General features: G+C 48.8%; 1 protein-coding gene across 2 annotated transcripts in view; it reads right to left on the bottom strand.

The window, feature by feature from the left end:
* Hel89B (histone acetyltransferase 1) overlaps nucleotides 1-14,774 on the bottom strand; it is a 392,774-nt gene that overhangs the window by 226,190 nt on the left and 151,810 nt on the right. For both annotated transcript variants that reach the window (XM_075703080.1, XM_075703081.1), the window contains exon 12: nucleotides 8,985-9,210. In XM_075703080.1, coding sequence (XP_075559195.1) covers nucleotides 8,985-9,210 — 226 coding nt within the window. The remainder of the gene's footprint in view (nucleotides 1-8,984; nucleotides 9,211-14,774) is intronic.

The raw sequence follows: 14,774 nt of genomic DNA, 5'->3' as shown, positions 1-14,774 counted from the left end.
CGGCGAGAAAAAGACGGCGGCCAGCGGGAGAAGCGCAGACCCCGACTGAACACGCGGATAACGTGCCGCGTTATCTTGCACCGTGCGATTCCAGCAGCGAAGCCGACAATCGCCCTGTGACATCGACACTGATAACCAAGCCACCGGAAGACGTGCCAACGGAGACTCTCGCACCTGTGCGTACGGCCGCGCGAGTCAGCAACCGAGATCGCGTTGTTGGATGCGACGCGGGTCGAAGGTCTCCATCGCCGACAGAGACGGTGTGCGTTTCCGATGCATCGTGCGACAGGGACATGCAGCCTGCGAGTGAGCCCCAACCGTCGACGAGATACCTACTGTATGGTGACTCAAGACTCACCAGACGAATCGTCGCACGATTCAGACGCGCCTCGAGCCGCGTTTTGTGCCAGCGGTGACTGCAGAAGCGCAGGCATGCAGCGTTCGCGACTCCCTTCGCGCAGTGTCCGCGACTGAGCGGAAGCAGCAATGCCAAGCACAAATTTCGGCCCCTTGTGACTGTGAGTTCATTTTTATGCCTGTTTCCGCGATGAACTCTTTGATCGCTAAAACTCTGTGCCCAAGATGCCAACAGCGTTCTGTGGGTGTACACTGCGATACCAGGCTCCATCTGGCAGTGAAAATGGTGGTCATGCACTACTCCAGACGGCACAAGAAAAGGATAAAGAACGCCTGCAGAAGGCATCCAAAGCCCACCAAACAATGAGGCAAAGGTGTAAGAAGATGCCTGACAGCAATGATTCAAAATATTACAGCCCTGGTGCTTTTGAATAACTTTGCAGTGCTGTTAAAACTTTGCAGCCAGTTTTCTCAATGGCATTTTTTTTTTTGTCAATCACCTCGCTTGTGGAAAGCGTAGCACAACAATGGCTGGACAGATTTTGGCACAGTTTGTTTTGCTGTGATCCACAAGCTGTGCTGTACTTAAAGACAGTCTTGAAATGTTTCTTTATCTTTCCATTATTTAATTATTTCACAATTACTACATGGCTCCATGCAGTGAAGCACAGTCATGTGCATGTTATGTTGAGCAAAAAATTATTAGCGCTTTAAAAAAAAAAAATCTAACAGTGTCTTGATGTAGATTAGACATCTGTGCAAACATAAAAAGTATTCCCTGCTCCCTATCATGTTTCGTTACTATGCCAGGCTTTCCACAAGCAAGGAACTTATAAATTCTTATAAAACAAAAGCTAATTAAGATATCCTAATGAAATTTTAGATTTGTCTTTTTATTGCAATGTGCAGCGTGTGTGCCAAATTTCAGCCCTTTCTGTCAAGAAACAAAAAAGTTAATTCTGATCCCCTGTGGGGAGCACACGCGCCCATCTTCCCCCACGCCGTCGCGTCGAGAGCCGGCATAGACAGGGGAGGCGCGCACTATACCCTCTCCTGATTCTCCCTCGCTCTCGCAACGCGCACCCTTCCTCCCCGACTCGCGGGCAGGTAGCTGAAAGGTGAGGAGGACATTCCCCTTGCCAAAGTAAAAAGGTACAAAACAGTGCGACCGGGGGAGACCCTCTCTCTCTGAGGCCGAACCCCTAACCTGCCAGACTGGAGTACCTGCCGCAACCTGTGAGTGACCACGTTGCCTGACTATCCCGGGCAACGAGGCCAGCCTATTTATTACTATTACAGAGAGGACATCCCTCTGCCAGTGTTCTTTATTGCTGGTAGCAATAAACGTTCTTACAGTTGACACCGCTGGTTGCCTTATTCGTTCGAACCCGACGTAGCCGCGATTCCCGTGCTACGGGTTGAGGAGTAACACAAAGCGACTGCGTGGGGCTAGATCCGGAGCTCGCCTTCAGCCCTAGCCGCACGCAGAGAGGAACCCCCACAAGGTACATCCGTAGCGTGTCAACAGCTGCAATGGCCGCTGCAGAGGTGACCGGCTTAGGGGCACAACTAGCATCATCGCATACGCTGTCGGAGGTGCTGTCCGCCAAGGTCTCTTCCATGACACTCCCGGCAACTTCTTCAGTCGTGAAGTCCTCGGTGGCAACAAGGTCTTCGTCGGCGAAAACGAAGTCCACATGGCTTAGACCCGCAGGCACAAGGTTCAAGTTGCTAGCGGAATCCCAAAGCTGCTCCAAGCAGGCCGTCGCGGCGGCAGCATCAGCAGTTGCAGCGATGTCAATTGCGGTAGCTTCGTCCCCAGCAGGCGCAGCCTCCGCTCTGCTGCTTCGGGAAAATCCGGCTTTCTCGAAGCTGTGGGCGATGGTCAGGTGCTTCACATCCCTCCAGGCTCCGCTTGCGAAGAAAATCGCCTTTACCAAAGGCACCTTCATGCCGGCCACGTTGTCGGCAGTGTGAACATCAATCAGAAGACGCTCGATCCCTCAGCGCCGGTAGTGGACCTTAAAGTTGGCAATAACCCCTGGTCCATGGGCTGCAGCTTGGCGGTAGTGTTTGGGGGCAGGAACAAAACCTCTACAGCGCTCAAGTGTGCGTTGACCTGATGCGCACTGCAGTTGTCAAGCAACATCAGCACCTTGCACTTCTTTCGGACCATCTCCTTGTCGAAGTCGGCGAGCCACTTGCCAAAAATGTCTCGCGTCATCCATGCCTTCTTATTGTTCACATACGTCACTGGCATAGACAGCACCTTGGCGAAACCGTGTGGTTTCTTGGCCTTTCCAATGACCAACAGCTCTCGCTTGTCTAAACCATCCATGTTCCCGCAGATTAGCACGGTGACACGGTTTTTGCTGTCTTTTCCTCTCACGCACTTGTCTGTCTTGGCCGCGAGAGTGTTCGAAGGCAGCAGTTGGAAAAATAGTCGTTTCATCTGCATTGTAGTTGTCCTTGTCGGAATACGCAAGGATACGATCGCGGTGCTTGGCCATCCATTGCTGGAGCGATCCCTGGTCAACAGACGCGGCCTCCCCGACGATGTTTTTACATGTGATGTTGTGCCTGTCCTTAAATCTCTGGAGCCACCCATTTCCTGGCTGGAAGTCTTCGTGGCCGAGAGCGAAGCCCTTGCCTTCGCTAGAATGATGGGTCCACTGAGCAGGATGTTCTTCGATCGCGCGTCCACGAACCACTTGTAAAGCGCGGCTTCTATGTCGCCATAAGTGGCACATCGGATCTTCTTTTGGTCCCTGCTGCCAACGTCGGCGTCGAGAACGGCGTCGAGAACGGCGTCGATCTTGCTACCATTCTTGATTATCGTTGAAAGCGTGGACTGTGCAATGTCAAACTTCCGTGCGATAGCACTCTTCTTGACGTTTCGATGCACTTCGTCCAAAATGGCGCGCTTTGTCTTCAAAGACAGCACCTTTCTCTTCCCCGTCAAAGTGCTGGGGCTCGCGAGGCTCGACATTGCAGAGAAATGAAGTCAGTTCTGAGAAAGGGGACAGCTAAGAAGGTCCGCTGAGGCGAAGCGGTCATGAAATATAAAAAGAAGCGGAACAAGACAGGAAACCGTGATGGCGTCAGTGCGGGCAGAAAACAAGTGACAATGGCGTCACGCGCAATCTCAGTAGCGTTCACCATGCTCCCAACCTGGGACAGTGCGACACTGGGCTCAGTTGTCCGTTCACCAGCTAGATCAAGTCGAATAACTCTGTCTTAATAAACAGCCTACAACGATCTGTGAAAACGATAAAAATGAGCCGCGCTTCCAACATGCACAATGCTGCCGCGCTTTCTCCCTGCCTTGCGCACCGCGGCACCGACATAAAACAAAGCGCGTGCTGCCACCCCTCCTGCAGACTGCAGTCCAGCCGTGGCACCGACTGCCAGGGAGAAATAGAGAACCGCAATTGGCCAAGGCGACCGCTCTCCGCGACGTCACTAATAAAAAAAAATCGTCTTTTTTTTTTTACATTTTTCCCCTGCGCGGCATGCTCTACCGCTCTACACCGGGATGCCTTCAGCCGAATTTTGCTTTTATTTTCAGGGGAAAAAATCACCTCAAGGACGCAAAAATGTGTTGATTGACAGACTATTTTTCGGTTGGTATTAAATCTCTTCGTTATATCCGCTGACGCGCTCTTATTTACTTTGTTAAAACCGGACCCAAAATGTATTGAAGATGCGAAAATGGGAATGGGAAATTGAAATCCCTTCATTATAACCGCTATTTCGCTATAAGTGGCTTCGTTATAACCGGGCTAGACTGTACTACAGTAGAACCCCATTGATACAATCCTGTTAGGTATGAATTCCTGGCATCAAATTTCACAATCGAGAACACAAAAAAATGACCCAATAGAGCCGATGCGTGGCACTCCATGCTGCGACGGCCACCTCAAGTGCCATAAACAATTTGACGTCGGTGGGATGTGGATTTCCTTGTTTTTGATGCATCTTTCTCGCCAAGGCACCCATTACGCACTGCACTAGGTATGCGAAAACTGTCGTCACATGTTGGTAGCAACATGTGTGCCGCTTCAAACGGGCGATTAGCAAACAAGATGCATTTTCAGCACCCGCGATCACTTCCGGCGCTTGGTTGTTTCTGTAAACAAAAATGGCGGCGCCCGCGCAAATGTAGTGTGGTGGCATTTTATGCAATTCAAGTGCAAAGCAATCACATTTGAGCACATTTTAAAGCCTGCTAGCCTTGCACGAGTAGGTAATATGCGAGGTTACGTTCCTGCAAATTTCATTGAAGCAGGATTGAGGTACAGCGACATTTCGTGGTCGAGAGGCACGAAATTCATTGAGTCCTATGGGTGTTCGCCAGGGATAGAAAAATATTTCACTGTTGTGGGATTTCGTTATCGCGGGTTTCGACTGTATTTTCATTTCCTAATCTTAGTTCCATTGAAAATGGTGCATTTTTTTTTTCTCGTAATTTAAGAAAGCAATTTCGAGACACAGTTTCAATTTAACGAAGTTTTCAGAAATTAGGGCATGTACCGTAAAAACCAATATATAGGTCGAATGTTTTTTAAAAAAACCATGTGAAAAGTCGACCCTTGTCTTATATGCTGGACATTGGCGGAAAAACTACAGAAGTCCCGCAACAATGGGCGGATGAAGTAAACAGCCGCCATCGCCAACAGCAGCAGCGCAGCGTGGCGACATTGTGTCACAAAGTTATATTGGTTAAAGGCTGATTTTTCACATTTTGTTTCAAAATGAGCGAGAGCTAACGACAATTCACTGTCGCCTTCAAGAAAAGGGGCGACTTAGAACGCAGAAGCCCACGTCAACCTGGTGGCACAGCGCGAATTTGTAGAGTATCCGAAAAGAGCATTCGGTACTGGCGGAGGCAGAAGCAGCGTATTAAAACTTGCAGCAACCAAAAGAAAACGTCATTTCATGGGCGGACTGCAGTGGACCGCAGAACTGAAAGACCAAGTGGCGGAGTTCGTCCGGGAGCTGCATGTAAGATCGCTGCCTGTGACTGCCGAATGCATCCGTTTGAAAGCAGTAGAGATCGCGCGCACCTCTGGACTGGGCAGCGACAAGCACTCGTCATCCGACTCTAGTTCGGACGACTCTGATCAAAGGCATTGCTCTGATTCGGAGTAGCGCTTGCGCACTTCGTGCCCTTCTGTGTACTGTACATCCGGCCAATTTTTAACAGTATCGCGCGACCATTAACCCGCGTGTTTGTCAGAACCTTATCATCACAGCACACAGTGGCGAAATAGCGAAAGCAAGCGCATGTGCAGACATGCGCGTATCTCGTTTGTTTCGTCGCTCAGCACCGTTAATAAAGTGCTGACAAGCACGTGGGTCGATGGTCGCTGGATACTGTTAAAGGACTTAGCCAGGTGCACATGCAAGCAGCATTTAAATAAATACTGCCACTATTGTGCAACTGGCTGAGTCGCATTTGTTTCAAGGTAAGGGTGTCTTTCGGTACTTTTGCCATTGAAAAATATTTTTTTCGTTTTTAGAATTCGTTAGTTGGGGGATCGACCTGTATTCCGGACCGACCTATAGTTCAGTTTTTACGGTACATGCAGTACAGCTTGTAAATCTAGCAAAGAATCATAAAATTGCCAGCCAAGGCAAAGGTTATTTGCAAGCGACCTCCCGCACGAAAAGCTTGAGCGACAAAAAGGCCGTCAAAGCTTGCACTCTGGGACCGGTGCGCCATTTGTTGCATCGGTAAACAAGTTCCAAAGGCCGTGGGGTTGGCGGCAGGTTGGGACACTCTGAGAAACACGAGAACTTATTATTATTTTAGCGCAAGAGGGATGGGGAAGGGGTGGACGTGTGGTTACGTGATCAAGCATGCGTGAGAGGGGGGAGGGGGGCACAGGAGATGCACGTCTGTCTGCCCTCTCCTAAGCGCACGCGTCTCCTCCACCCTGGCCGTGGCTGCGCTTGGCTGTCTATACACGGACCACATGCTGTGTCTTGGAGGTCATCTGCGGCAAGTGCAAAGGCCGAGCTGAGAGGATTGGTGCTTTCATGCGAATTGTATTCCTGTGCAACCTGTGTTGGCGGTTATGTAATCTGAAGTTTTCTAGACATGGTGTAAAGCCTTTGCTCACTTTGTGACAGGGAGTGTTTCCGGTCATCGAGTGAGATCTGTTCACATTTGCCTGAGAGCGAGTAACACCGATAAAACTACAAACCTTACTCCGCGTATTTCTCTCTTTGCTATCACGATCAATGCCTTGCCTTTCTTGTGAAAGTGTAATCTTTTATTTATCAGGATGAATGTCCGTTTCATTTTACACTTATGTTTTTGATTTGTGGGCACCATCTGATGACAGCCGCGGGCATCAAGTCCGATCAGCTATGGTGTCCCAGATTTACAGTGGTGCACGATACAACTCACGTAAATCTCCGACACCATGAGCCACCCCGATGCATTGCTGTCGACGCAATCTGTGAGCATCAGCTCTCTGCACGATCTTCGCGAGCAGAGGCCCGACCTCCTGGCAATTTCTTTACAAGTTCTCTGGGATAAGATACTATCCACCAGGAATGCCCAGGGAATTTGTAAAATTATTTTTACAGCTTAAACTTTAGAAACCTTCAAATATTCAAATTTGTGATTGAACTACGTTTTTCGCAACGAGCACACTTTTGCTGTATCAAGGTTCGACAGTATAGCGAATGAACATGCACAAATAATTAAACGAGTCGCATCTCCGCCCAAAAGGCAAAGCATCTATTGCAATAGCAAATTATCAGACAGCTATACAAAGTAAGGGTAGTAGTTTTATTGGCCGTATAAACTTGTGAACGTTCGAATGCTAACTAAATTAACAAGCATGGTGTCATGCACGCAAGAGCAAACATGAACACATCTCGCTCGATGAGCGTGGACACTCGCTGTCAAAACGCTGACGCGAGAAAGTGTGGCAGCATTACAGTGGAATCTCGATGATACGATCACGGCTAATACGAATTTCCGGATGATACGAATTTTCCTGTGGTCCCGGCCGAGCCTCATTACTTTGTAACATGCTAGAGAACGGTTGTTACGAATCAATTTTCGACCCACGTCGGTTGATACGAAAATTACCGAAGTCACTTTTGAAATTCTAAAGTGTGCTTGGCGAAAGCCAGACGCTGCTGCCGTCTGCGCTACAATTCATTCGCTTTGGTGTTCGGCGATATCGCCTGTCGCTGCTGCCGCTTTCGTTCTGCTTCCCTGCCTTTGGTACCCGGCGACCTAATCAGTCGCTGTGCGCTTCCGTTCTGCCTCCCTTGCTGTCACATCTGGTGACATGTTCAGTCGTCGCATGCGCGCGCATTCGCTCCTTGTTCTTCTGTCGTTTGGTGTTGGGGGAATTCGGCATCCGCTGCCGCTTCCTTGAACCGCTTGGCGCGGAATCACTGGGCCGCTTCAGAGCCATGCCTCTCACTCACTCGACTGCAACAAGATGTCTGGCGAAGGAGCGGCGGTGCAGCTGCCACCGCCGACGCGCGCGCGCTCGTTCTAACTCTACTGTGATGTCACGGTTGCTGTGCACAGCTGCGCCCTCCACCGGCGCGCCGGTTGCTAAGGAAGAGAGGAGATTGCGCCACTGCGCAGAGGAGAGGCCACAGTTGGCACGATTCCAGCGCACGGACGGACGCGACCGCGAGTATGAGCCATTAAAGGCTTTTGCCTTAATAAACGCCACCCCACCGACGGCCGCAAAAGAGAACAGTGCACAGTCATGCGCTTTCTCCCTTTCTCTTTTGGTGCGGATGCACAGACACGGCGCCAGACAGCGCGGAAGAGTTTGAAGTTTAGTTTGAAACGGTGGCGCTTTTGTTGCTTTTGTGCTTTTCCTCTTTTTCCGCGTGTCATCGGAGGGAGTAGCTGCTGTGCTTCGGGACGCGTTCTTTGTGTCAGACGTGGGCAACGGCGAAGGACCACCACCACCGGCGGCTGAAACGCTGCACACGCTCGAAGTTCTGAAGCGTGCTATGGCCGCGGATGAATTTAGTGACGACACGTGCACGCATTTTTATGGATTTGAACAAAGTCTGCTAAGTGACCTGACAAAGAAAAAGAAGCAGAAGGACATTAGAGACTTTTCTTCAAGAAATAAATGCTTTTTACATACGTGTGCCTGAGTGAGTTCACCTCTGACTTTTTAATTTCGCTAGTTTTAATTGTTTCGATGATACGAATTTCGGCTAATACGAATATTTTTCGTGACCCCGTGAGATTCGTATCATTGAAATTCCGCTGTAGTGAGCGAATTGACCTTTGTGCTGCCTCCCACTGCTATGTCAACCAAGTGGCGAGAACAGAGTGCACACGAAGCCCTCGACGTGCCTAGACTCCACTGCTGAAGCAGATCGCGCTCGAGATGGGGCCTGCGTTCAGCCACGCCATACACAGCCGTCACCAGAGTAGAACACTCGCAAGTTTCTCGATAAGCTACCAACACTGACCTGTAGCTGCCACTGCTGAAAATATTAAACATTTCGTAGGCTGAGCTGTGGTTGGCACCTACATAAACCAAAATATTACAAGTGTTCTGGTGCGGTAGCTTGCATGTGGAAGATCCTCAAAGAGAAAAAATGGTGAGAAAGCTGTGACCCACCAGTGGAGCGCCCTTGTCCGAGCAGAGGATGAGGAGCGAACGCAGCACGGACAGTCGCACAGCAATCGCATTGTGACCCAGAAAGGGCCACAGTCGAGGCACCCACTGGGCCAAGGGCACACCCCCACCGGCAACGACACCGCAGCTGCTGTTTATGCTCGCCGTGTCATCCGCATTTTTCACCATCCTCTGCTCACTGTCGTGTAAGCAGCCAACACCGTCAGACCTGCATCCACGAGCAAATCAACCAAAATGTAATTAACACACCTGCCAACCTCAGAATTAAAAAACCATGACAGTGGAAGCCAAAATATACTAAAGCTTGGTGAAAAAATACCAGAAGTATGCGAATCTCGAACATCACCGAATTGAATAGTGAACATTCCAATTATTTGATTCGCCTAACTGAATATCTACAATGCAATTTCTCGAATGTTTAAATCCAGAGACCTGCGCAGTGCCACATGTGCCTCGCAGCCCCTCGTGCTCGATGCTGCCCAAGCGAGCACGGACTTGGTCACTGCGAGCGCTTCCCAGCCTGAGGCGGGGATAGCACACAAGGTGGTGCAAGCAATGCGTAGAACGGTGCTGCATCGTCCGGGCCGACAGGACCGGTCGAAATGATAATGCGGCATGGACGGAGCGAATGGCAACATTAGCAGCGTGCATTTCATAAAGCAGTGATCAGGCCGATTAGCCACTGATAGGCACACCGATCACGTTGGATAAGCGGCGACGAACTTGACGCCTCTTCAAAAGCCGTCAACCTAACCTGCACGTGTGGCCTTGGGACCGATCACACGATGAGCTACCCGTATAAACATATTTAGCGGCAAGCATTTCGCAACGGCTTGCGGCCCGTTACCACATCGGCCAGGCCTAATCGATGCGTCTTAGTGGGGAGTGAGCGAATGAAGTTACAGTTCAGTGCCAAGTCGATGCAGATCTATTTGCTGCAGCCGTGCGACACTTGTAAAGCCAACAAATCGCCTCGCGAACTAAGGCTAGTCTGTGGGGTGGCAACAAAGTTGTTCACGGTCGCCCAAATATTTGCAGCACCGAATGGCCGTTCAGATACATGCACGTTGGTCTTTTTGTAGCTACGAGCAACTCGCCACAAAACTAGCTTTGCATTTACATGGTGGACGCATAGGTGTAGTCCCCTGGTTGCATGCATTGGCGCGCAGGGTCGATAAACACGAAGTACGAAAGGGGGGGGGGGGGGGGACTGGCCACGACACTGCAGGTGGGAGAATCTTTGACAGGTGGCAAATCATGCCGAACCTGACCATGAAACAGAGCGGACTGAGCCTGCTCTTAGGTGTCGGTGCCGGCAACACGAGTCACGCCACGCACAGGTCCTTTTGTCTGTCGCACAGATTAGCCTTGCGATAACGCACCGGCCGTAAAGTTGCAATAGCCCTTCTGCATTTTGGAGAAAAATGGGAAAACAAGCTTTCTATGCCATAAATAAAAGATTGTTGCAAAACACGGATCCCCTATTAAGCTGAGAACCTCATTGGTATTCAGTACAACAGGGCGTCACTAATTCGTTAGTTCGAAGGAGCCCCGAACCACTTTTCCTCCAAGTCGAGAAATGCATTTCAAGTTAAAATAGGGTATTTCATAAATTCTTAGCTGTGAAAGGTACTTCAATGCGTTCCAACATCTTCTTCGTGATGCTTCCGCTCCTTCTTCAATGACTTGGCCTGCGAAGGCTACGGTAGAGCGAGGCGTGCTCACGACGCTCCGCCTACTGAACGTCACCGTGGTGCGCAGTTTAAATTTCCTTTTGGATGTTCATGCAGACGTGACTGCTTCCGATTTTGGCACCTACGACGTGCCAAAAAATGTGGTTGTCCTTGGCGAGCCACAGTGCGCTCAGCCAGCAGACTCGACGTGACACCCCACAGCGGCCACGGTGTCTCCGCTACATTGCAGACCACCACTACGTGCAGCGTAGTGTGCAGTGTTTGCTTTGTGCACAACAGGGCTTGAGTGCGTGCTCGCGCTCGTATGCCCATCTGGCCGTGCTACGTATCACGAACCGGCTTTGTCCTTCACCAGCTTAACCAACGGATGGTAGCCAAACCAACTTGCACATTTCGAAGCTCCCTTACTGGCTTGACACGAAGCGAAGTTGGCCAAGGCGTCTAACCAGGAGTGGTCAGAAGTGAGCGCGCGCTGGCAAACGTGTGTATGGTCGGACCTTAAGTTTTGCGTAATTCGAGATTACTTGAGTGTTCAAAACTAGTCTAAATTAGCAAGACACGACAGCCGTGACACCCATAAGCAAAGTGGCCAAAGTTCCTACGCGGGTGGCAGCGGCCGAGCATGAGCAGACCATAGTCTGCTTCCTCCAGTAATGCGTAATTATTATAGAAATTTGAAAGCACATTTTCACTTACTTTAGCCTGTTTATTAAACTGCATCAATAAACATACAGAGTAGCAGCAGGAAGAAGCGCACTGATCCAAACACCCTTCTTGATTCATGTCAGTTATTGGCCAATAGCAGCTGTGTATCGGAATGCACTATATTACGAAATAAAGCATTCACAAAAGAGCCTGGACCAGGCTACTGTTGAAAAGAGAGCGTTTCAGAAAAAAGGTGACTTCACACTCCGCTGCAAAATTTGGCTGAGGTGTTTAGCAGTGCATGCTAGCCATGGACTGTCCTTTTTGCCCAAGCCCAAGGGGCAGCTCAGGACCTCTTTGAGATATAAAAAAGCACTTCATTCTATTCAACACGAATTCTATTACCGTATTTACTCGCATAATGATCGAACTCGCGTAATGATAGCACTCCTGAATTTTGTCGTCAAAATTTGCTCTTTTTTATTTCCCGTGTAATGATCGCAGCCCAAACTTGCCGCAGCGATATGTCGTGTGCCAAGTCTAGCTAATAATGATCATGCTTACCATCTGTCGAGTGCTACGCAAACGACTCTTCAAGACAAACCAAGCAGTCTGTACACACCAACCATTCTCAAGCAGATGCCCCATTTCATTCCTTTCATCACTTTCCACACTTCCATGACAAAAAAAAGAAGGCTACAACCAAAGTCGCCTTTATTATGTGTAGGCTTTGTAATGGCTGTAGTCAACAACAACAACAAAAAAGGCACCTTTCGATTCTTCTCGTCTGCACTCGTGGGCACGCAACAAATCGCGAGCGGCAACGATAGTAGCCACATTTACACTGATACGTTAGAAGTGTACCCTATTCATATGCCGACACTTGTAACACGGGTAAGATATTCGCCCACCCTTAGTGGAAACGTGCCGTATTAGGATATTAGTGAAGACAAATGCCGCAGTTTCCGCAGCATGCCCCCGCCATGTGTTCCTATGTCACTGGCAGCTAAGCGCACCCACCTGTTTCTGCCCCTCAAAGTACAGTAAAACCTCATTAAACCGTACCCGCTTAAACAGTAGTTTCGGTTTAAAAGTAGTAAAGTCAATTCCCCAACTCAACGGCCATTGAAGATAATGTATTTTGTATCCGCATAAACCATACCAGCTTATTGTGTACACATCGGCTAAAACGTAGCGTTTCCACTTTTCGTCACGCAAACACGGCGGTGCGTCGTCTCCATTGGGCGGCCCAGCAGAACAACGAGCCTCAGAGATCAGTACAACGGCCTCCAAGCGCCCTGTGCGTTTGCACGTGAAGCCGCATCAACATCAACATCATTTCGACGCCGTGCCGGAGGGCGTTGTGGCGTCGTGCACGCGAGGACTCGTGTCATGCCGAAGCTCGGATAAAAAAAGACGCCGGGTGCTCAGCATAGAAGAAAAATTACACATCGTCCGTGCTATCAAACGTGACACGAAGAAGTCGGCGCTGGCCCGCGACATGGATCTACGATCTGCTTTTCACTACAGTGTGTGGCATTTAGAATGCGAAGTTGCTCGGCAGCGCTGCTGCGACCGCGAAGAGATGTTGGCTACGAGGTTCGACTTTTCACCATCGTTGCCTCTGTTGTTGCTGAAGTGTCGACTAGCGACAGCACGGGCGAGTCAGGCCCGACAGTGGCATAAGCTGCGCGCTACATCAGCCTCATGAATGCAATCGTCACAACGAGAACAGGGGCGCGATAACGTAACTATTCCAAACCAAAAGTTTTCCGAACTCCGGCACCTGGCAATGAAAAAGGCGCACCGGCACTTATGCAGCACTACTGCGCGCGTGCACGGAGAATACGTAACGCCAACTAGGAATCTGCCGTGCGAGTGTTTGCCGAGAGGAGGGGGCTGGCTGAGAAGCTGGCACGCAGCTTCAGTAAGTCTGAGGCCGCTGTCGTCGTGCTAGGCCGCCGCGGCATCAGACGAAAATAACACTTATCTCGCGCGAAGTTAATAAATACTGCATGTTTTTTCTCCTTTCATCGCACTTTCTCTCAGTTCCGTTTTCTACAGGTAAGTGGGCGATCTCATGCTATTTTGGTTAAACAGTACTACCGTTTAGTACATACTTTTTCCGAGCTCCGGCCGACTACGGTTTAACAAGGTTTCACTGTAGACATGGCTACGTTATTGCTGCAAACTTGCTGATATTAACGATATTATTCATTAGTGATACAGAAGAAACTGTTTCAATGCACGTAATGTACTCATGAGAAGACTAAAAATTGCGTTCGGCACATTCGGCTTGCTCCGCCGGCGGCCATCTTTTTTTTGGTGTCCCGCACTATGTACATGGGCAGCCGCCTATTTGTTGACCTGTTGTCATCCCGCAACAAATGCGAGATGAAAAAGAAATATTTCTTTTTAAGGAAATTTAACCCGCGTAATGATCGCACCACTGAATTTGTGTCAATTTTTTTTTGCAAGAAAGTGCGATCATTATGCGAGTAAATACGGCAATAAAAAAATATTTTTAATTAATTAGTTCCAGGAAATTAGGCCATAAGAAGACACTCGGCGACTGTATTTGTCGGTTTTTGTTCGTTGGTTTTGCCCGACACTATACCCATATGAAAAATCGTAAATTTTTGTGTCAGTACAACAATCCTAAATTAGCACTAAATGTCTGGCATTTTATGATAAAATTATAAAAGTTGGCAGCTATGAATACTGAGTTCTATAAAACTCTGAAAAATATTACATCAAAAGTTGACATCTACCCAATCACGGCATAAAGTGGGCTGCTAAAAACAAGTTTCGTATATCAATGGAAATTAATTCCAGTTTGGAAATTGACCGACTGCAGAATGAGGGCGGTCCCTCTATCAAGCGAGCACAATATGGAGGTTAGCAGTTGACACAGAAAAGGTGGTTCAATCCTGAACTCACTGCTGTGCTGTGTCGTGCCCCTCCCAAGATGTGGAAATGTTCGACTAACTGGCATGCTTGTCTTGCGTGCATTTCTGGTTTTTCAATGAATGACATTTTAAAATCTGCCAGCTGATCGTGCATTTCCTTAGTTCCTCCTTCCTAGTAGCTGCCCGATGGTGATTGGGCAAGATAAGGCGTCCTGTTCACTAGGGGTGTGCGAATACCGAATAGTGGATTTCAAATCGAATATCAGATCGAATCAAGAAAAAAAAAGTCAAATAAATCGAATAGTATCAGAAAATTATCACAAAATTTAATGTTTACAAATTTTAAGCAAGAAAATATGGTGCTGCACATGCTTGGGAGTCCCCTAGCATTGCACAACAAGAATGTAGCAAGCTACCAGTAACCTAGGTACATATAAATCAAGATGTACAGTATCGTCTATTCTTATTAAAGAGAACACCAAATTAGCATGCCAGCACTAACTACAGCTAAGTTTTATCAATAT

Source organism: Dermacentor variabilis, chromosome 8, assembly GCF_050947875.1.
Source record: "Dermacentor variabilis isolate Ectoservices chromosome 8, ASM5094787v1, whole genome shotgun sequence".
Lineage (NCBI taxonomy): Eukaryota > Metazoa > Arthropoda > Arachnida > Ixodida > Ixodidae > Dermacentor > Dermacentor variabilis.
The sequence above is the reverse complement of the archived record's forward strand: the minus strand, read 5'-3'. Positions and strand labels throughout refer to the sequence as shown.